This window comes from Bombus flavifrons, chromosome 4 (assembly GCF_040668555.2).
Source record: "Bombus flavifrons isolate JBK064 chromosome 4, iyBomFlav1_principal, whole genome shotgun sequence".
Lineage (NCBI taxonomy): Eukaryota > Metazoa > Arthropoda > Insecta > Hymenoptera > Apidae > Bombus > Bombus flavifrons.
Genome location: NC_138445.1, coordinates 4704748 through 4729350, shown reverse-complemented (window position 1 = coordinate 4729350; position 24603 = coordinate 4704748). Strand labels below are relative to the sequence as shown.

General features: G+C 32.8%; 1 protein-coding gene across 2 annotated transcripts in view; it reads right to left on the bottom strand.

Moving 5' to 3' along the window:
- ChAT (Choline acetyltransferase) overlaps positions 1–24603 on the bottom strand; it is a 177477-nt gene that overhangs the window by 10469 nt on the left and 142405 nt on the right. For both annotated transcript variants that reach the window (XM_069111113.1, XM_069111115.1), the window contains exons 4-8: positions 11608–11780; positions 7032–7212; positions 4707–4881; positions 2572–2801; positions 658–869 (exon numbers count right to left, since the gene is read on the bottom strand). In XM_069111113.1, the coding sequence (XP_068967214.1) occupies positions 658–869; positions 2572–2801; positions 4707–4881; positions 7032–7212; positions 11608–11780 (971 nt within the window). The remainder of the gene's footprint in view (positions 1–657; positions 870–2571; positions 2802–4706; positions 4882–7031; positions 7213–11607; positions 11781–24603) is intronic.

The following is a 24603-nucleotide window of genomic DNA, read 5'->3' as shown; positions in this document are numbered from 1 at the left end:
AACATATTGTTCGAAATGTGTAAAATCGCCCCAAATGTGTTTGGAATGTTTTAACGAATACCATGCGACATAGCATAATGTAATATTTCATCCAGAATACAAATTAATAAAAAGTATGATATAATGTCTTTTTAGTATTTTTATGTTATATATCCTATATATAATATTCTATATTTAATTAACTCGAACAAGAAGGGCGTCACCCATATTTGGGTTGCGGGGCCCCCACGGAAGCATACCTGTCACACAGATATGGGTGACGTGGTGACCAACGAGTTAAAATCTGACACTTAAAAACTTACAGGTCGAAGTATGATGAGAATAAGTTGGAGTTGCCGGTCGATATTCACAATTAAAAGTCGGAGCGTTAAGGGTTAGTATCGTCATTGATCGTGAGTGTAAAGATCTCAATTTGTATACGAAATGCAATCTATATACAAGTGCAAAATTAAGATACATGAAAGTAATATAGATTTCAAACGATATAAAGATTCCATCACTCAAAATATGATGAAAGTCAAGGATAAGAAAATTGCTTTGTTGCTCAGAACGTCAAGATTAAGACTTCAGGAACCGGACCATAGTATAAGATGTTAGGAAACGTAAAGTTTAACTACGAAGTTTTTTGACAATCGAGAATGTTTCATCGTTACTCACGCGTCGAAAGATATCATTGCATCTTGGATATCGCTGAGGCTTTGTTCGGATAGGTGCCATTCCAGTTTTTCTGGTGCAGGTAGATGCGAAGGTACCGTAGTTTCCTCGGGTGGCGACATGGCATCGACCTTTTCTGTTAGTTCTTCGAACGTGATAAAAATTGCTGGACCTTCGCCGGCCGAATGTTCGTAGTTCATGCCCCACATTCCGTCCTTGGTAAACAGACAAGTGAAATAGAGTGTACAAATAACGTGAGAAGATGGTACGCATAATAGTCGATCTAACCCTTAGCCGTCCTCGTTTCAATTTGACACACTTTTCCGGTAGAATATTATATTATTCGGCCATTTACAGAACAATTTTACTGAAACTTGCTGACTTTGACATGCGAACGAAATCTGCCATCTGTGAAGGAGAACTGAAGAGCGCTTGTGGAAAACACTGTAAGCGTGAAAATTGGAAAATTTTGATTTTTTAGCGGAAAATGCTCTACATGATAATACTGTAGTACAGGATCGAAGTGCAATTTCTCTTTCTAAATGTTATTTCTATAATAAATAATTTTGTTAAACAATAAATAACAGTTAGTTTTTACTTTCTATAGGAAAAGATATAAGAATCAATAGAGAAGAAAGATAAGAAACCTCACGCGTCAATGTAGTCCAAATTTACGAACAAGAAAAGTGTATTCGTGGGAAAGCCTGTATATATCACCCTTTAGTTGTAAGGAAAACTCGATGTTCCATTCATTTAGACAGATGACATAGACAAAAGCCAAGAAACGATTGAACATTTCACTGTGCTAAACATCAAACTTTTTAGCACAGAGGGAAACCTTCTGGAACTTATTTTCGAAATTTCATTTGTTTTCATTATTATAAAATCTTAAATGTACGAAATAATCCAAATGCGTCACGAAATTTTCCATTTTTATAACTAATATGTTCATCAGAAAGGGAATTGTTTTAGTAGAAAAGTTGTATGTGCTTCTTAGTTGTAGAAAAAACTGAATGTGTCATTCATCTTAAATTTGCATGAATTGTAAGTACCAATCCTGTTTAGCTCTAAATAACTTATATAAAAATAAAAAAATATAGTTTTTCAAAATGTTCTTTTTATGTTTATTATTAAGCTATATCTTATAACGTTCCGAGTAAGTATTGTTATAAAATTGGTGATATTTAGTGTCTATGTGTTCGAGCATGTCTATCGCATGTCTATCACTTAATGGCACCTATATTGAGTGCAATATTGTTTGTATATGCAGAGATAATGTTGTAGTAATTATTTGGAAATAGAAATTATTTCTTCAATTTTATACTGCAGTGTTCCCATTAGCAAGTAGGTCATTACGCGATAAAGGAGCAACTGTTTTTAATTTTTCCACTTACAGTGTTGTCTACAAAATATCTCCAATCATTTCCATCTTATAGATGTTCTATCATTGTATCAAGTTCACACACGAAGGATACATTAAGTGGCGAAAATGAGTTAATCGTTACTAATTGTTACGAATTCGGTGGATCTAGACAGGATATTGCATCGGGAGAGAGGATAAAGCGATCAGGATGCTTCATTGGCTCAGATAGCATGAAACGAGAGCAGAAAGAGAGAAATTACAAATTATCATGAAAATGTGCTAGCGACCGTAATAGAAGTAACGACTATATTATCATCCAAGTAACCACTAGTTATGTACGTGTACATATGTTTTCCAAGTTTTCTTCCCATTCCTATGCGGAATGACAAACCGACCTAGGAACTTGGATGGGAAAATGAAACAGATCGCTCGAATAAGAATAACTCTCGAGTGGGCAGAAATAACGTTGCGCGGAGAAAAAGTTGCTGCTTCAATGTGAAACTACAATTTTTCTCTTAATCGGGTATAGCGTGTAGTTGTAGGTAGGTATATACCTTGCCAAGAATAGCATGGAAAGTTTTATCGAACCAACGATTCGCACCCAAATGTCTGGAACCTCCGCCGTGGAGAACATGATGAAGCACGTTAGCGTAATCTCGGTCGCCGATCCATCGATCTTCCTTGTTCAGGGGATTATTGAACGTTGCTGGCAGTACATCGTCGTCGATGCATACCACGCACAGACATCTCTCCAGCAATTCCAGATTGTGCCGATTTTGCTCGTCTGCAAAATTCTTTTGCCTTTATTTCTTTCTTTGGGTTATATTATCGTTTATTACTCACGTAATTACAGTTTCCTATTAGAATGTGTTTCTTGATTGTGTATTTAGTAAGAGCAAGAGAAAATCGCGCACAAGTGACTAGCAACGATTCTTCCATGAAAATGACATACTGTCGATACATTGCCGACGTTATAAGAACGCTTAGTGATGTATGTTACTTTGAAATATATTGCTTCAGCAAAGTCCGAATCCATAAATTTCATCGTTAGTAATCGAGACAAAATAATTATAGGCATACGGAATATCTTATTTTTCAAAATTTACTGTTATTCAATAATTTTTTTTAGTCGACTCGTTTGAGCTCAATAATTTTTAGTCCTCGTTCCTCGATTCAATATGAATGCTTATTTGCAAAAATTTGTCAACTTGTGCACGAAAATTCTAGCAAACCTAATAACGTTAATATAACACAATTTTGTTCTTAAAACAGTTCGTGAAATGTTCCATTTTATTACCTTTCAAATTAGAAATAGCTATAAATTACCTTTTTCATTTTATTTTTTGTCAATCTAGTATAAAGTTGTTCCAAATCAAACTTTAATGCAGTGAAACAAAAATTGCAAATTTAATAATTACCTTATAATCATGTAAACTAGAATCTTTAGTAATAAAACATGGAATACAACAATTGCATACATATGCACAAGACTATTGCATACAGATAGATAAATTTACAATCTTATATTTATAATCTTTTCCTTCTCAAGACAAGAAGCATAAACTTTAATTTGTAAAAATTTTAGAAATGTCGTTTATTGGCTGGTCACGTAATAAAATTTTTCGGTTGAAGATAACGACCTGATAAAGGGTTAAAGATACTTGCTCTGCACGACGAGGAAACGAATCCAACCACGTATCGTCGTTAGCTTGTTACACCTTCATTCGATTTATAGACGTAGGTCGTAGGTTGTCGTTGGGTAAGGTCGGGTTACGAGGATAATGGGAATATTGCGAATATTGGCCAGAGCAGAACAGCCGGTTAATTATGCCGTGGGAGGGTACGTAGCAGCAAGGGTTGCCGGAGAACTTGCAACAAGATTACTCTAACTGCTTGGCAATGGTGTGAGTCGTACCTTCGTTTGTACAGAGTATATCGACATCAGCAAATGGATATAAATATTTCTTGTTCTTTTTTCTTTAACATTTTATAATATGCTACAATCTAATAAATTTTATAGTTCGAAAATCTCTATAAGACTACAACTTTATTCATTTGTGCTGCGAAAACCTCTAGAAGTCAAGATAAAACTCACTTTAACTCGAATTATTTGCCACCTGTCCAGATGCGTTATTTTACCTCTGAAACTTGAATTTGCAATAGCCAGACCTTTACAGGTCGAAGTTTATCTCTGCAAGTCGAAATGCACCTATAGCTATGCCGCGTATCACAAGATGTGAGAAACCAATCCTTCGATATTGTCTCCTTTCTTCTAACCGTTAGGATCGCCTCTAATAACGTAAGACGACACAAGCTGTATTCTTACTGCTTCGCCCTTCGAACACGCGTGTAAAAGGCTAATCGTTCATCAGTCGAACGCGTAAATGCCATCATATTCCACGTCTGTAGCTTCTGCATTTGTGTACATCAAATAAAATGTGTTCTAAACGGAAGCTTATAATACTAAATTGTGCCTTCGTACGAAGCTTCCGCATGTCAAACTTTCATTCGCTAAACTTCTTTTATTCGGAAATTTCAGTAAGTCGTAACCTCTATAACTCGAAGATTTTATTTTTAGTTGGATGTTTTAATTCCTGTATTAATATATCAGTGTGACTATTGCAAGGGTGTTATATTAGTAAATTAATCGCATAATTACTGTTAAAGAGGAGGTTATAAACATACGTACGTCTGAGTAATTCTTCTCTAGCTTTTGCCCAAGCTGGTCTTTTCATCGTTGTGAGGATACCGACTGGCGGAGTTCTAGGATCAGCTTTAGTTGCCATGATCTTTAGAATTTGTTGAACTAATTCGGCTTCAGTTATGCGACCTCGGTCGGAAGCCCTAACAGGCACGCTATAAAACTGTGAAAAAGTACACTCTCTGAATTTATACATATCCATTGATTCGAGTATTTCGTTAAATATTGCAGCGATGAGAAAATAACGATTTTGTGAATGTCAAATCAGTTTGCACACTGTTGTATTATTGCTTTATTCGATTAAATTAATGGAAGAGTGTTTGTACAAAACACTGTAAGTGCCATGATAGAAAAATTCTGATCTTTTGGTGGAAAATGTTCCACATATCAACGAGAATACTGTGGTATAGAATTTAAGTGTAATTTTCTTTCTAAATAGTTATTAATAATGCCAGAAAATGATGTCACAATGTCGCCCCTGCAGAAAAAAATGTGCCAATAAACATTAGTTAATTGTCTGTTGGCTTTTGTCTATGCCATCTATCTAAAAGAATGGAACATTCTTTTTTTACAACTAAGAGGTGGCACATACAGGCTTTTCTCCAGGTACCATTTTTTTTTATGAATTTCGACTACGTCAATGTGTAACATCGATAAGATTTCTTTTCCTCCTGAAAAATTTGTTTCTTAGCATTTACAGAATTTTTTTACTAGCACTCTTCGATGATTCATATTGGAGATTTCGAAAATTGACTTTGAGGGCTGTTTTCAGTCTTTTAACGTGCATGACTGTTGATAAAAGTAAGCTTATACATATATTTTTGTTTTGGCACCTTCAAGTGTTTCTTTGTCACGTTATTTATGTATCTTATATACGTAATATATGAGTGGATAACTTGTGTTCGTCTAATTTTTCAATTCCAGAGCCCGAAATTCAATTTTGCAAAGTGCATTCTTGCACTGTTTATATTCACCAATCTTTGAACTGTATCTATAAAATGTCTATCAATGTTTTCATATTTTACAACCATATATGTATATATAAAATATATGAATTATGTATATAAGAAAATTTAAAACAGCGATAAAAGAACTAGTACCGTATTAAGAAGATAATTCTTTTTCAGATTTGTATTTCTTACAATTTCCAGTTTCAAATGACGAGATCATTTAAAAATTTTGTCTTCTCCAATTCTCGAAGGCAAGTAATTTTAGGTGAGGAAAACGTTGGCTGAGAAGTTCTTAATTACTTGATCGAATAATATTAGAAAATTGTTATATTATTAAATAATATTATGAAATATTCGTGCACTTACTTAAGCTTGCATAACTTAAAATAAGTAAAGCGTAAATAGGAATCAAATTGCACGTGTATGAGTGGAACAGCTGGCGTGAAACGGTATTTCTGTAAAATAAATATGAAACGAAAAGAAATAAGAATGACAAAGGAGAACAAAAGATCTTCAATTGGATATTATTTGAAAAGATTTGTTTTAATATGTACTGACGTATACAGTATGTCCGCGTTATATGTATACACACAATTTTTTACGCAAAGTCTATGCAATTATTTGATACGTAAGTATTAAAAATACAAAAAGATATTTCAGATAAAAGTTGTGTGGTATCGAAGGAGACTTAATCAGGTGTAATCAGTTTTTCGGTAGAGAGGTCATACGAAAGTGGAATCATACAACTTTAAATACAGTACAGTTTTCAATGGAATCATTTAGTTTGCAATACAATAGTCAAGTCGATACCATACAACTTTTGCCTGAAACATTTTTTCATATTTTTGATAATTACAGAAATAATCGTATATATATATTTAAAACGTACACACTGGATGCGTATATATGGCAGATGAAAATTTTTAGATAGATGCATATATAGGTAAATGTAAAAAGTCAATAAATACGTGCATGTGTAAATGTAATATCTGAATATAAAAAGGATCTATGAAGGATCCATGAAGGATCTATGAAGGATGAAGGATCTAAAAAGGATCTATATAGACAAATTTTGCTGGACGCAAAGCATGCGTATTTGGAGAGACCAGATTCTTAATAGATTGTTATTAATTCCATCTTTACTTGGTCATTAAATATCACGGTATCTTCAAATGTATGTTCGAAATTTAAGTATAAATTCTATCTATTAACATAGCCACGAATCCTATTACCAAAAAAATCGATATAGTGACGAAAAGACGTAGTAAAGCAATAGAATGTATTTACTCATTACTAAAGGTCCTTAGATCACGTCGCTAGAATTTCACGTAAAATGTTTCGTTTCGAGTATTTAGAAATATACCTGATTATGGTGAGCAACGATGATATGATTGCCCGATGTAGTTCTATCAAGAATAACTTGCTCGTCACCGTTTGACCCTGGTCGTCGATATATTCGGTACATTTGGTAATGTTGGGCCATGCACAGGGGTTGCATAGTCTTTCCATCTTTCGACTTCACTTGTTCAATTTCCAAACCGGATCTGCGATAAGAAAGTATTGCACTTGAATAATTTTAATAATCTCATTATCGTAGTTATCGATCTTCTTCTTGCAAGAATTTTTGTTCCTCTTTGCTTTATCGTTGACTAAATGAAAGTTCGCATTTTCTTTTACGAGACAGATACATATATTATACAAGGGTCAGTCAGATATAAACCGAACTTTATATTTCTTTATATTTTGCATAGTTTTATTTAATAATTCATTAAAAATAATTTTATTTAATAACTTTATTTAAGAATATTTTATAGTTTTGTATTTATATATTATAGTTTTATATTTCAGTAAAATATTTCAGAAAGAACAATCTAGTTATTTTTCGACGTATTTTGACATATTCGAGTTATTTGTCTTTATATACTTTTGCCAAAGGGTCGGTAATTTTTTCATTCCAGTTTCGTTGAAAGTGGAGGGCTGAGTCAGAAGCCAATTGCACGCGAATTACTCTATTTCCTCGTTCCTCCTGATCCTCTTTAAGTAATCGCGGACTTGTGGAACCCTAGCCCCTTCTGAATGATGGAAACCACGTTTCTATGATTAATATTAACTTTCGAGCAGATTTTGTCGATTGTTATGCGTCGATCGTGCTCGATCAGTTCCCCAACAGCATCGATGTTTGCTGGGGTTACACTTGTCTCACGCGTCACAGACGCGACGTGTTTTGAACGTATCGACGTCCACTGGAAAACGTCACGCAAACACTCGGGTTCTCGATAATGTTTCATCCCCAAACTGTAGTCGCGATTTATGCAAAATTTCAGTGAGTTTTGCGCCCTCAACGACTAAAGCTTAATAATTATAGCTTGTGCGTCGAAAGACGGTACTACTGTCTCGCTCATTGTATTATCGACCGAAGAAACGATAAACAGAGCGTCACGTGAAGTGGTGTCAACGTCTTTAAAACACGCCTGTTTGAACTTCCACGCAGTCCCACATGGATAAGCGACATTGTGCAAGTGTGCATTCTATAGATCTTAGGTGTACAAATGTATAACTCCAATTTTTCAACGAACCCGAGGTTTACTTGAGAAAAGATACCGAATGTTATTCAGTCAAACTATTCGCCGTTGCTTTCTATAATTTTGAGTCATCTATCAGCGAAACAATGAATTATGTCAAATGTGTCTTTAGAAGAGATCTGATCTTCAACGATTTATTCCATCCGGTGACTAGTTGAAAAAGTGGGCATCGAATAAAGCGTGTTGCAGTGATCGGAACTGGTAGTCATCCAAAGCAATAATGTCTAGCGAATAAACTGGCTCCAGCAGCACGTCCTAGACAAGACTCGTTGCCACGTCTTCTGTCGTAGAAGCAGTGTGATCCAGTATTGTCGTGCAGAAATTTCACAGGACGTTCTCCTTTGTTTTGAACGTTCCATTCTTCCATAATGAATTCATCATTAAGGTCATAGAAAACAAAGACAAATACTTTGTTTGAATAATAATAATAATTTTTTAAATAAACTTCGAGCGCCATCGAAAAATTTTGATTATTCATTTGTATACATCTAATAACATATGATTAATACGTATACAAAATGAAATCTGACTCCTTATTGGTGCAATTTCTTCAATCGCCAAATAAAAGGAAAAGAACTGTAGTACTTTTTCTGTAATTTATCGCCAGTATGTTTCTCATAACCGGTCGATCGTCATCTCCACTATTGAGTGGAGTTCCTCTCCACAACTATAAAAAAGTTAAAACTGAAATGTGTAATCCGAATTCAATTGTCCATGAAACAATGCTAATTACCCATGAGACAATGATTAAACTTTCCATTTCTGATTGTTTAAAATCAATATTTTACTAACATATTTGTCAGATTTTTCTAGTTAAAATGAGATCAAACACGATATAGCTTAAATTACATTTATATGTACAGTAAACAGGCGATAATTGCAGAAAAATAACCCCTCGTTGATTGCATGGTCGGCATCCCACCACGGGGAGGAGGTTTCCCTTAACGCATCGAGAAGTTCGACAACCCGCGGTGGTCGAGTGGTGTAACGTGATCCAATGTCAGTTATCGCTGAGACGATGTACGTAGATACAAATTTAAAAGTGAAACTTTTTTATTTTCAACGTTTTTTAAATTAAACTTTTATTGCCGTATTTGTGAAACTTTTTTGATTAAAATGAGACCAAACACGACATAATTATATTTATTATACACTTTCCCAAATGTATTTGATTGTCATGTATAGAGTAACCAAATATGCGTCAAATTATATCGTGTTTGGTGTCGTTTTAACCAGAAAAAGGTAACAAAAATGTTGGTAAAAGTTTCATTGATCACAAGTCAAAAATAAGAAAGTTTGATTTTTGAGTTAAAGGGTTCAGCTTGTTGAGGACAACAACAATCCAATGTTTATCGTATATATAACAGACGAAAGAAAATAAGTTAATGTCAGTCAGTAAACAAATATAAATTATATCGTGTTGGGCCTTGTTTAATTAGAAAAATCTCGCAATTACATCGGTAATAGATTTACTCAACAAAAATTGAAAATAAAAAAGTTCCGTTGTTACATTAACATTGTCCAACCGATATGTTTCTTTTCATCAGTCGACTCTCGCACCACTTTTTCTTATTATTTTATTATACAGCCACCATTATTATATAATTGTCATAATTATTATCGTTATACAATCGAGTTCTATACACCGATAATTCATCGCCGAGGAAATTCGATTTTCGACCAATTATGGAGAAAATACTGTATCTTTTAAAACAGCAATACGATTCACTGTCAGTCTTAGTACGTCTCGGCGAATTTGCGTTAGTTGCCGAAAAGAAAGAGGCACTCGCAGTCGGTGGTTCCTTCCCGTCCGGATACAGGATACCGAGGGCTTTGAGGCTTTCTATGCAGAAGTATCCTTTGCGTTACGCTCGCGTCTCGACGAGTCTCTCTTTATGGCCGTGTTCTATGGATCCTACAAGCCGGATTTCCTCGCAGACGTGCTGCTCCCTCGCTAAATTGATTTTGCTGCGGCTTCTTTTTGTCCTCCGCTCGAATCACCGTCTCAAATGACGAAGCTCTTCCTTCTAGTGCGAACCGTGTTTCTTCCACGTGCGTTCGCCTTCTTCCACCTCGGCTGTAAGCCTCGTGTCGGCGATTAGCTTATCGTTAGTCAGCCTCTTCTAAGATGGTTCGAACCGTATCCGGGATAAAGGTGTTTTTTTAAAAGACTCCTAACTTTCGAATCTCCTCCCCCAGTCGTTCCATTTCCATTTTTCTTTCTGTTTCCTTTCCTTTTCCCTCCACTCTCTGACTTTTATACTTAAAAAAAATGTGAGTCATAAGAAAAGGCGACCATTCTTCTTTGATTTATTCAAGCATTACGTTATTCATAACATTATTCATATTCATAACATTATGACGATTGATAATGCTACGCTACTTATTTACGAATATTCTTACCCATTTATTATTCTTACCTTTTTAATTTATTTTAATGTACATATTTAATATATCAAGTTTTATACAGAATGTGTGTAGATTACAAACGTGGTTTTTGCAATTAACGCGCGTAGAATTACGATATGTATATTTTTCATGTATACGTACATACATACATACGGTACCGGACGAAAGTATTCATCTTTGAACATCGTTGAAAATAGAATAATTTTTTTCAAGCGTAATTTTTTCAAATTGCACGGGACGACTTGAGCTTTCGCGAGAAGTTAGAGGTATTAGTTTATTAGATGACGAAGAAGATGATGGCGAAGAAAAAAGTAAAGAAAGGTTTTTATAACTTTCTTATATGGGCATTTAATGAAAATTTAAACAGCTGATTTTGAAGAGTTATGTCAGCTATATGCACGGTGAAAGTTTCGTCGAAATCGGTTGATACAGAAACAACTGGCACCGAAAGATGGACAAAAATGTAGATTTATTATCTTAATCTATATTTTTATTTTTATTAAATGTTATTTTCATCATCTTTAAATATTTGTAGCCCATAGAAGCTTTAAGCGATGCCCACGAAATTTTCAGTGTGTATATAGCTAACATAACTCTTTAAAATGTGTTATTTAAATTTTCATGGCTTTTCAATTACATAAAAAAGTTACAAATAGTATCCTTCGCTCTTTTCTTCGCGGTTCCAACCGATTGCAACTTTTTCAAAATTGTTTGCCCAATTTGAAAAAAGTTATTCCGTTTTCAAAAGTGTAAGAATACTTTTGTTCGGCACTGTATACAAAAGCTGCGAGGTTTACAATACGGTACTGAAATTTTAATGTTCTCCTATCGAAATTGTCTAAAACGTGTTTCCATAGAGATCATTCTACCCGCAATACTTCCTTAATTAGGTTCATATTTATAATTTGTGAATTCCATCATTAAGTATTACGAAGAGGCTATTCTTACCTATCTAATAATTCTTGATAGTTTAGCAGCTCTGTTAAAAACCTGGCGAGGAACACTGCAGCTTCTTTCTGGTTGCTAAATGTTTTGGGCCTTGCCGCAAGGCCAGGGTTACTATTAATTGGTAAAGCCAGAGGCACAGACAGGTACATGTCATTCAACCACCAATCGGTTGCCTGTTAACAGATAAGAGAAGAATTTTTTTACTTTGGTTTATTATCATTCACTTTTTTTCCTATATAGGTATTTATTATACTTTGTCACTTTATTTACTTTATTTATTTCATTTATTTTTATTACTTTATTATACAAGATGTTGTTTCTAGTTTTTATAGTTTCCAAAAACATACTGAGATTGAAACATATTGTGTATAATAATATATACAAAATATCATTTTACACAATATGTTAAAACGTATAAAAAATTTGACGTAAAATATTATTTCGACATCTAATTGAATCGAAATTTAGTAATCGAAACAAATATACGTATCTGCCGTTCTACGTTTTCACTTGTATTCATAAAAATGCAAATTTGCATAATAATGTGTAGTCTACTAATAGCATTAACTTTACCGATTAATAATTAATAATATGCAACTATACGTTTTAATGGAACAAACGCGTATTATTATTTAATTGTGTTTATTAACGTTAACGTATAACAAATTTGTCATTTTGCTATATAAAAGTAATTTCATGTTTCATGTTTTACATATATTTTGTATAGAATGTGAACAAGTTGTTTTGTAAGTTTTTTTAATCACTTTTGTGATATAATGGCGCCGATAATTAATTACGTGCAAACGAGGCGAAAACGAAAGTGTCTCGCGCGAACGAGAATCCATTGTTTAATCCGGATTTAATGACGCGTCACCGCAATCCTCGTTGAACTTTTAAAAAAGTGTCACAGCTGACAAATTCTGCCAACAGCGATTATCTTTAAATTTCCTTCATTATTCTCGAGCGAATATTTAGTAAATATACATTGTTATTAAAATTCTAATATTCTAAGTAAGTATAATGCATATAGTAAATTATAATTTAAAAATACCAAATAATTGACAACAATTTTCAAAATACATACATATAGTGCTGTGAATAATTTTTATCTCACATACATCTTCTGCATTATTTCTTCAATATTTTCAAGAAACTACTGATCATGTGTGGATATGTTGAGTGAAATTGTTTTTGTAAAAGATAAATTGAACGCTATAGGATATTAGGAGATGTTACATGGTGAATTATTACCTTACATAACTGAAACGGAAGACAAAAAAACATCTTTTTTAACGAGACAATACTCCTATTCACGCAGCCGCCACTACAAAAAAGGTGGTTTCATGATTTTGTCCAGCAGTGGATTCTGATCTGAACCCGATCGAGAACCCTATCGTTTCATTTTGAAATACGAGTACATTTTCGAATAGGATTCTGGGTTATGGCGATTAAGCTTGAAACTTATATGCAATGTTTATTGATTAGTTTCAGGATTTATACGTTATACCATATGCAATAGACTGGGTTTTCTTTGGAAATGCCTATAGATAGTACGGTTTTGAGCACGTTTATACATATGTATATCAAAGACTGTGATTGGTGTCTTTACAGTTAACATTACAGTTACGTTACGATTACGTTACAGTGTCATTACGAGACCAAAGGCAATGAATTTGAAATAAGAGCGATGGAAAGCAAAGCTAAAAATATTCTGTCTGCCGAAGTTGATATAAATATACCTGCATTGTACTACAGTAAAAAAGTTAGTCTCTGTATAAGGGTCCATTTTTGCCAATGTTAGCTGCAGAGACTATAAATGTTTTTCGACGACGAATATTCTAACTTTTATGACTTCTTGAAATTTTGTGTGAAGTGGAATAGAAAGATGATAATTCTACAGAAGCATAAATAGGAAAAGTATAACAAGAGTTTAGAGGACTCTAATATTCACTAAGAGTTCTAGTTTCCATTTTCATGTAGAAAATATTATACAGCTAAGGTACGAATTGTACCACTTTCATTTCTCTATTTTTTCGAAATTGTAAAATTAAAATTGATCGGAGAACATAAATTATTAGAATATGTTCTGTAAAAAAATAACAGGTACAGACGATTGAACAATAAATCAAAGTTAGTAGCCGATGTAAAATGACTACTGTACGAAGAGATAAGTATGTATTTCCCTACTGGAAAACTCGACTGTTGGAACAATCATATCGCTCTATAAATGCAGACAACGTAATAATATACGTATCATGCATGTATAATTTAATATGCATATTATGTTGCACGCGTATACATACATGCATGAATTGGCGTTATGACAGAAGGAGTAAATTACTGTTGTCCGGAGGAGTATGAAGGGTTAATTAATTTGGAGCTGAAATGCAATTAATTCCTTAGACTTTATAATCACATCCTATTTAACTGAATTATGAATTGCTCGATTAATACATTTATTAACAAAATTTGAATATTTGAAGAGTGCTTGTACAAAGCACTGTAAGTGCCAAGATTGACAAATTTTGATATTTTATTGGAAAATTTTCTCCATAGCAATGAAAATACTGCAGTATAAAATTTAAGTGTAATTTTCCTTTCTAAATAGTTATTAATAATATAACTACAGAGAAAAATATAAGCGTCAATGAACGTTAGTTGTTTTTTGACTTCTGTCTATACTATATATATCTAAATGAATGGAGCATTGTGTTTTCTTCACAACTTTTCTATATTTTTGTTCTTCAAGAATTTGGACTACGTTAATGCATAAGTTTCCTTTTTCTCCTGAAAAATTTGTTTCTTGGCATTTGCAGTGCTTTCTACAAACACTTCTCATTTATGTATTTATGGGAAATTTTCATATACCGATTGTATATCATTTAGAAATGTACAAAACGTTTACAGTTACTTGTTACAAGTTATAATATGTAGAGGGTGAAATAAATGTCTACGTAAGTTCTACTTTTTCAGATGTGTTCGTAAAAATGTTGCGAATTTCTATAAGTTACCGCAGCTTATTTATCAACCTAGAGACCGGATTTAAAATCTGTCGTAGATAATAATTTCTTCCTCTCACCGAGAATAAGATGTGATAGCTTTATGTGGTAGCTTTGTTCTTATAAAACTTCGAGAGTGAAAATAATGAAACCATATCGTATAGTTTGTGTTAATAAGAAAATATTGGACACTGCTACGATTTTGTTGCATTACTTTCGACTGAAAGAAATTCGTACGCGGTTTTATTTTCCTCTTCCGATATAATTTATTTCCGAGTAAAATTCCGCTTTGCCGTATTTAGCTCCTTTAATTGCCTTACTCGCGATAAATGCAAAATTAGAATCCAGAGCAATGTTTTTCCAAATACATTTCTATCACTGTGTCATGTACAAAGAAGTACAGAAGTAATATTTCTTCATCTAAATTTTCTGTACCCCCCATCGTAGATTTTCATATTATGCCAGCGACGAGCATTATGCGAGCGATAGAAATAGAGAAAAAGAATCTCATAAGGCAAGGTGAATAATGAGTTTAAATGATTCACATTTGAAGACTTGTTGTAGACAACATTGTATGTGCCAAATATTATATTTTTTAGCAGAGAGAAAAAACTCTGGCTTAAAATTATTTTCGGAGTTTGATTATTATAATATTATTAAAATATTAATAACTTTTTATATTATATATAATACATTATTATTATATAATATATATTATACTATTATATATAATATATATTATATTACATATATATAATAATTATTAATATTATTATAATAATATAATATTATATTATAATAACATATATAATAATAATGTATATATTATAATAATGCAAATGCATCATGAAATTTTCTATTTTTTGTGCTAATATATTCATCAGAAAAAGAATTGTATTTACATTTAGAAAAGCCCGAACGTGCCATTTATTTAAATTCGCAAGTACTGAATCCTCTTTGATTCCAAATAACTTGTATAAAGACAAAAGATATATCTTTTCAAGATGTTCTTTTTATTTTTATCACGAAAGTATATTTTATGATGTTTCGAGTTAGAATTACAAAATTGATGATATTTAGTATCTATGTGTTCGAGTATGTCTATCGCTTAACTTACATTTCTTTTTACAAAGGCGATGTTGGATGAACCGTATCAATTTTTAACACTATTATTAATTATTTATAGATGAGAATTGTTTTTAAATTCCCCACAATAGTGTTCCCATTAATTATACGATAAGAAAATAATACCGTTTAATCTTTACACTTACAGAGTTCTCTACAAGAAATCTTCATTTCTGCATTAACATTTTCATCTTGTACGATAAGGGGAATTTTACGTATGGCGTGATAGTTATTTCTATAGAGCACAGAGAAGGTGTCTGCATAACGCGGAATTCGTATAACGGAACGTATCTCTCTCGTCTTGTGATTTTTCGTGATCGCTTCTGATTGGTGAAGATGTTGTTCGTCACACGCATCAGATAACTCGTGTATTTTATATTAACGATATCAAACGAATGTTATGATTTTGGAATCGCAAGGAAGAATTAATGTTTTACTCTTTAAGATACTGCAGTAATATAGATAAAGAAAAGAATGTTGAATTACTTTTCATTTTTAATATTGAATGGAGTAAATTTACGTTAAACAAAGAAAACGTGACGTAATTTTAAATTAACGTTATATGTAAATCTCTTTATGCAACCTATATTGATGTATTTTATAAGAAGTAATTCAACCAAGATCGAGAATTACCGATCATAGTGAGCAAATTCACTCAAGATAAAAAAGTCACGATTTCAGTCGTGAACGAAATTAGATCATAATTCTACGGTCAGCGTGATAAATCACTGTTAGTGATTTTTCATGCCATTTCTAGACGTACAGATAGAGATCTCTAATAATTCCACGTAGAGGGTGCCCTACGTAACTGTCGTTACGATTTCTCAGATACTTCCGTTAATCTGACAAAAAAATGTTTCAAACAAAAGTTATTTAGTTTTAGGTCAGTAAGACATCGCAATGAAAAAATTCTCAAAAAGTATTTTTTTGATAAAAAATCAAGGTCACTTTGATATTTTAAATGACGTTACGTATTTTTGACTTCTGAATGTTATAGCTGATGACAAGACAAATTTAACGACCTCGTATACCATGATCTTGAATTTAGAAATGTCGAGTCATTCAAGTAAATCATATCTAATGGAGTAAATCACATTATCCCGAAATTACGCGTTCAAAATAGCTACCTTCAGCATAGGAAATTTTAATTATTCGTACATAATAAAATAAAGAAATAAATTATTTAGTGTCGCGGTAGCTCTTTGCATTGAATTATAATAAACGTTCAAGCTATTTTCCGTTTTCTTGTAGGCAAAGTTCCAATCTATAAAGTAGGCTTGTATTAGTTTATAGCGTTTCTGATGTTTCCCTTGATTTACTCGACATTTCTAAATTCAACATTTCCCATTTCTCTGCATTCAACTTCAGTTAAGGTCAAAGTATAGGAGTTCTTTGAATTCATCTTGGCATCAGCTACAACGTTCTCCAATAAAAAATACATAGTATCATTTGAAAAAAGTCAAAGTGACTGAACTTTTTGTCAAAAAAGTATATTTTGCAAATTTTTTCATTACGATGCTTTACCGACATAAAATTGAATAACTTTCGTTCGGGACATTTTTCCGTCAGATTATCGGAAGCGCTCGAAAAATCGTGGCCACAGTTACGTGGCACAGCCTGTATACGTATAATCGCTAAAGAGGTGCGCGAATGTCGACAATTCACTCGTGGCACACGTGGATGTGCCGCTCAAACCGAACCCGCGAACAATCGCGTCGAGAAAGTACGGTCGAACCTTGCGAATGGTTGCGCCATGTGCACCTGCATCACTTCGCAATGGGGATGCGCCCGTAGCATCGCGACACACGTATACACGCGCAGATCGAGCAGATACCAGTGCGCAGTGATTCGGAGGGACGATTACGATCTTTCACACGTTCCGGCTCGCTCCGCGTTTCTTACTCGACGTGGGCTCACGACTACGGCGCAGTTCTTTCTTCTACTTCCCCTCGAAGGTCCTTTAACGACTACACACGGCACGTTAGTCCCGACACTTCTTACGCTGACGATCGTCTCAATGATCAGCGACGCCATTTCGCAGGTCTTCTTTTCTTCTCAAGAAGATTTTAGGGGATGCGTTGAACGAAAGAGCTTTTCGCTTGCAACGAGGTTTTATCGAACAGGGAGGGGAAACAGTAAGCCAGATGACGAGCTGCTACGTGGATCATGGATTGGCAGACAAATGGTTTGGCGGTGTTTTTTCGTTTTATCTTTGGAAGTCGAGCAATTTCGTGGAATTGAGGCTTAAGTTTTTGTACCTAGTAATCGAAAGTATCTTTAGGATCCTTTCATCTATTCATCTCATGCGTAGTATATACGTTTAGGTCAGGAAGTATTGTAATATAATATTCTCTGTACCAGGTGCATAAAATATTGCTAAAACCCTGCGCCGGTTGGCGTTACAACAAAAAACCGCTTGCACTAAGCCATTTCACGTAAGAGTTCAAGCATACATGGAAATAACATCATAGTCTAACAACTAACTAGGAACAAAGACTTAAAAGGCAAACAGTTCATAAAAATAAAGACGAGAGAAGAATGGGAAACAACTGCTGGGAGAACCACACATTTTTACGTAAATCCAGAAATTCCTCACACATCCTCATCTTATTAAAAAACAGGATAAGGTAATCTGTGAATACTGCTGTATCAACAACAGCATCGAGCATTTAGAAGCTATAGAAACAAATTCGAAGACACACAAGACGCAACTTAAGGATACCCAATAATATAGAATGTAATAATGCAATACAATATGATATAATATACGTTCCAACTAACTAAAATTACTAACGATGTAAAAAATTTCTAAGCGTCCTAAAAAAAATAAATCTTTTGGACTGCCTACAGATGCATACAAACCGTACCAATTTGCTACTAACTGCAACTAACTGATAGTTAATTATTTACTTAGTAACCTAACTAAGACAACTGTAACAAACTAAGCATGCAAATAACATTCATATAATGTTTATTATTTATACATCATTTTACTTAACATTTATGTAACTTATAGAATACATGTAACTGTGGTCATTAATACTTTACCAGGACATGTAATGATAAACAATAATAAAAAAGAAGATATTCTCCGAGTAGTTTATAATTTTTCAATTGAATTTAGATAAACGTTATTCGCACATTCAATCAATACGTTTTTCCTATATTCTAACAGGTTTCACTCATTTATAAAATTGGCCGCTACATAGACTTCTTAGTTATTCAATTAATTATTAGTAAATTACTTATTAATAATAATATACATCTATTTAAGATATAAATATCGTGTAACTGTATTTTTTATACACGTCGAATTTTCTATATTGTTATGAACACATAAAACGGTAGCAATATTAATAGCGTTTCGCCTTAGTGGGAAGCGTTCGAAGTAGATTTACGAGTAATGTATGACGCTGTACGCGGCTTTTTTCACCGTCTCGTGTTTCTGCAAGACGCGTTAGGCACGTTGGCCGGAAAGCACGTGTTGAGGTTGAGACACATCTTTGGTAACGTGTTACGCCAGCAGAAGCACGTGCAATGCTCTAGCAAACGAGTAAGCAAAATGTAGGCATGTAATCAGAGCGTTCTCAAGAGGCTGTAAGTATTATGTGTTGCAGATACGAGTAATAGATGTGGTGTACGCTCGATAATGCGCTTGATAGAGTACTATATGTACATATTTGGCTTTCTCATACTCTGTAAATATACGAACTTGTCAATTTATTTACAACTTTTTCTTTTTTCCAACTTGTGCTTCATACAATTTTTAGCGATTCATAGAGCTTCGAAAATTTTCTTCTTTTGTAACTGTCGTTTATGTTATATCAACATTTAAAAAGTTTTTCAACAATATCATTGTAATTTAGCTGGCACAGAGTTTCGGAGAAATTCTATTTCGCATACGATGTATTTTATCCTTTGAATGATCTTCCTCGCTGTTTTAATTAGTTCGAGTTTTTGGACGTATCTTTTGTAGAACGTAATTATTTATCCACATAACGAATTATTTTTAAGTACAAACGTATGCGTCACATTTCGTCTGCGAGAGAACATACAATTTTAATATTCTAATTAGACATTATCATTACGTTTACGTGTATAATACGTGTACATCACTTCGTTTGAACGTTTTAAGTATCTAAATATAAAGTACCTCGAGTCTTATAAATTATACAACTTTCATGTCCACCACTTTTTAAAAGAATACGTAAGTTAAACAATCGCGTGCGAAGAGATCTGCGATAAATCTCCTGACACAAATTTGCATTTGCACTAAGTGTCACAAAGAATGGAATACATAGGTACCTACAACGGTAGCGAAATAATGCATGAGGCAATTAAAAATAGAAAAAGGGTAATATCTTTACTTTACTAATTACTTTTCGTTAAAAAATTAAGAAAATTATACGTTGTGCCGTGACTAACGGACGCTTATATAATTAATGTTTCACAGTGACCATTTTCGAAATTACCACAATAGTAAAAATTTCTAGGGTCTAATAGGTCTCATTTTACTAGTTACAAGTTGAAACTAAACATGATATCACGTAATTACGATACATAAATCGTACACATTATATATTGGAAAATGACGCTAAGTTGAGATTCATCCTCTCTGACTTCAATGATATTCGAATATGTTGTAAAGCTCAATATTTTGAACAACATTTTCCTATACATATAACCGTCGGTCTCGCTTAGTTTCCGAGATATTCGCGAAAAACTGTAGGTACCACTGCTATTTCTGTCTACAGTTGTGCGATCGTGGCAGCGTGTGCGTTAGTATTAGTTGTCTCTTATCTTTTGTTCATAAACGAGGGTCGGACGAGCTTACAGGGTCCATGCACAACGTGCACATAATAAGCTGCAAAAAACGTCTGTTACAATTTATGACTCAATAAAAAGTAAATATCATCAACTTATTGTGTCATCTTTGAGTTAGAACTTTTGAAAATAATAAGGATTATTCTATTTCGTAAAATAATATCAATCATTCGTTAGCCTATTATTTTTATAATCAATTTGTTATTATTTCACGCAAGCGTCGTTTGTGATTTAAAAAACTAGGCCAAACCCAAACCTAACACATTGATGATGCACATTTTTAAGTGAATTATAATAGATATTTCTGCAGTGGCACCGGCAGTTTTTTACGAATATCTTGGAAATAAAGGCCAACCGACGGTTATATGTATAGGAAAAAGTTGTTCAAATATTTTTGTATTCAAACGAATTCAAATATCAACGAAATTGGAGTGGTTCTACAAGTTTATCGAGACTGAAATATACTAGATCCTGCCTTATCCAAACTAATAAGTTAACAAAACTGCTCGGATATTGGAATTGTCCAATAATAGAACAGTTACTTTTCTGATATGAAATTTCATTTATTCAAATACAATTCGGATTAGTTGAAAGCTTCTTTAAATATTTATGAAGAATCACCTTTTGTACTTCGAACCATCGAAGCCATTTTTAAGAAGGCACCTCTTCATTTCACTTTCGTTGCTGCTTTTCTTTTTAATTGCGTGTTTAAGATCATGCGCAGCTTTCACGGCTATTAATGGTCACGTTAAGAATGATCAGTGGAACGAAAGGAATCTATAGCGAGTTGTATAAACCAATGTCTTTGAGAAAATCTGGTGCTCGTTTGCTGTTTCCATTGCTGTAAAATCGTCATTATTATGGTCTTTATTGCGATGAAGCCATTTCATTACCTCAATATATTTAAGGCTTTTCTATCATTGTCAGGAATCTAAGAGTTTCAGATAATTTTCTTAACGTTTTTAATATTGTGGTTTCTCCAACATCATGTATTTTTGCTAATTCTGTCTCGTATTCTGTTCCGATAGTTACGACGCTATCTCATACTAAAGTTACATACTAAATTCTTACAATCAGAATTCACACGATCGATAAGTATAAATATAAGTCCAATAAGTACAAAGTAAAAATCATAAATAAAAGAAATATAATATAAAAAGTAATATCAATAACAATACAGAGGAACGTTCCATATAAACGTTTATAAAGTATGTATCACTTTATTAATTTCATGTTTTGTATGTAAATATTTGAAACGGGTAAAGACATCTGTTACTTGAAAATAGCATGGTGGATATAACGTTCGAGTATTACGGTATTCGGATAATTGGTGTTCGGATGAGGGAGGCTTAACTGTGTAATTAATGCTACTATGCTTTACGTGAAATGATAGAGTACAAACGACTGAAAGTAGATATTTGTCGAGTATGACAACTTTTGGAAAGAATATATAATAATGAAGACAAATACACGATACTGATTGCTTCGACATTGTGTGGAGATAATTTCAAACATTATGAAGTGAAGTTGTAGAAAGATTCGTTATTTGCGTAGTGAGAGAAAATAAAATTCAAATACTTCCCTATTTGGTCAATGCGCGCTATATTTCGCTATATTTCATTTCATATCAAGCTATAAATTGTCAGAAATATGTGTACTTAAGAACGTTAAGGGGCTATAAACCTTAATAATATTTCAACGCGAAAAATATGATTAGTAACGATTTACTAGATACCTTTCATAGCATGATATTTATATCGGCCATAAAGCATTTCATACTCACTCGAGGAGATTCATAAAACAGCATTAAAGTCTCCACGTAGATATAGATTAATCGACATAATTTTATACGAATCGTTAATATCTGAACTCATAAATCTGATATACATATGTAACTCGCCGAGTCTCGTTACGTTTGCTACTTTATGACATTCGAACATTTAGAATTGACTAATTAACCACGGTTCTTCAGAACGAAATAAGAACGAAACGTTTACATAGACGTTTCCTTTTTATTTACTGTTTGTCGTGGAAAGTCGTGGAAATATTCACACACTAGCATAGTTTTGATTAGTATGTCCCATATCTGATATAGATACACGATAGAACAATAAAAATGTTTGACAGTATATTGAAGTATATGGATATCAGAAAGTTAAAAGCTTTTGACTTAAAACAAACCGTAGTCAAATATTAAAAGAAATTTTGAATAAAAGTCTCAGTGTCTTTCGCATCTCAATGTTTCATGTCTAAAAAATAATTGAAAATTTATAACTTGACGTTAAAGAAACTAAAATGACAATTTCTTATGAGTTTAATATTTTGTACGATACCAATTTTGTTTAATGTCACGTATTAAGCTGTTTAATATGGTAAAGATTATTTTTTATTAGTAATCTAATTTATCATTTTTGTTTAGCTTTTATCGCTTTTTTTTACTAATTGTATGGTCCAGGTAAAAAATCTCGTTATCTCAGTTTGATAACTTAAATTTGTGGTTTATATTTTTGCAAATTAAAAATGCATTTTTCTTCGGTTTATCTTACGCTGCTCAGGCAACGGTACCTAATTAATTAATACATTTTCTATTTTTGATAAATTACAAATCAACAGATTTTTTATTTCTGATATCTACAGACCGTATCGTCATATTTCACGTCACACACTTTTACCATCGTATTTAATGTCATATGTAAAATAGAAGAAAATGAATTAAAAATTTGCGAGAATATTTCAATACATTACAAATTTAAGTTAAGTTAAAATTTAAGTTAAGTAAATAAGATAACGAGTTTTTTTTACAGAAGCATTATTTTACAATTAAAAAAACGCTAAAGAAAAACGATAAAATCGTCTAATAGAGGAATAAAATATAGCATCGACTACTAACAAAAATTAATCTTCAACATATAAAACATATTATCGAAAAAAAAGGGTACTAAACTTTTATAAAATAATTGCCATTTTTAGCTTCTTAACGTTAATTTTTAAAGTGTCCGAATATTTTTGAGATTTGATTTATTTATAAATATATAAATTAGTTATATTTTTTATACACAAGGAGATGTTGGATAAAATTGAATTTTGTCCAACAATTCCTTCAATATTTAAACAACTTATATATTCATTACAATACTTGAATATGCTGTAAAACAGTTTTGCTGTTTTATATATATTTTTTCAGATATAGAACGTAGAAGTCATATCAGTGTACAAATATTTTTGAGAGTGACTGCAGATCTGTTCTCAGTTCGACTTATCGGTTCTATCTTCCGGCCTCGGAAGCCACGGTGCGTTACGAAACGGAACGTTTCGTGAGGATTTGTGAGCATCTTCTGTGACTTAATGAGACGTCGTTACGCCTGACTGATACCTTACAGCTCTCTCGCGTAATATGAATTACCCGGTCGACTACTTTGCGATACGAAACGTACGATCCTTTCGATGTTGCGTTGCTGGCTTTCATCATCGAGCTGTAGATAGTTACCAAAGTTTGACGTGCAATGACAGTTCAAACAATGGATAATGACGAGCATCTTTCGGATTATTACTTTCGTTTTCACTTTCTGTTTTTTCTTCTATTTATACAGTATTGTATCGTTTTATTCTCTTTTATCTTATACGCGTCGATGTATCGAGACAACAATTTTTTTAAAATTAAGTTAAATATATTGTAATATATATTATAAATAAAATAAATTAAATTAAAACTAGATTACTTAAAATTAAGGAATTTTAAAATCGATTATTACGAATAATAACAAAATTCAAGGAAATTCTAGTAAATTTTTTATTGTACAAAATGAAACGTATGTGATTTTGTAAACGTTCCTGCGTGACCTAATTGAGTGTAAAATAAATAAATGTAAAATTATTAATGTGTAGAAGAATAAAACGAAAAGAATCTATATAATATATTGGTTTTCTTTAAATTAAAACGATATATTTGTAACAATTTTGTGAAGCTCATAAACGAAAAAAAGCGATGTATATAAATACTAATTGCAAGTAAAGAAAACAGCACGAAAATTTATGTTACAGCCTAATA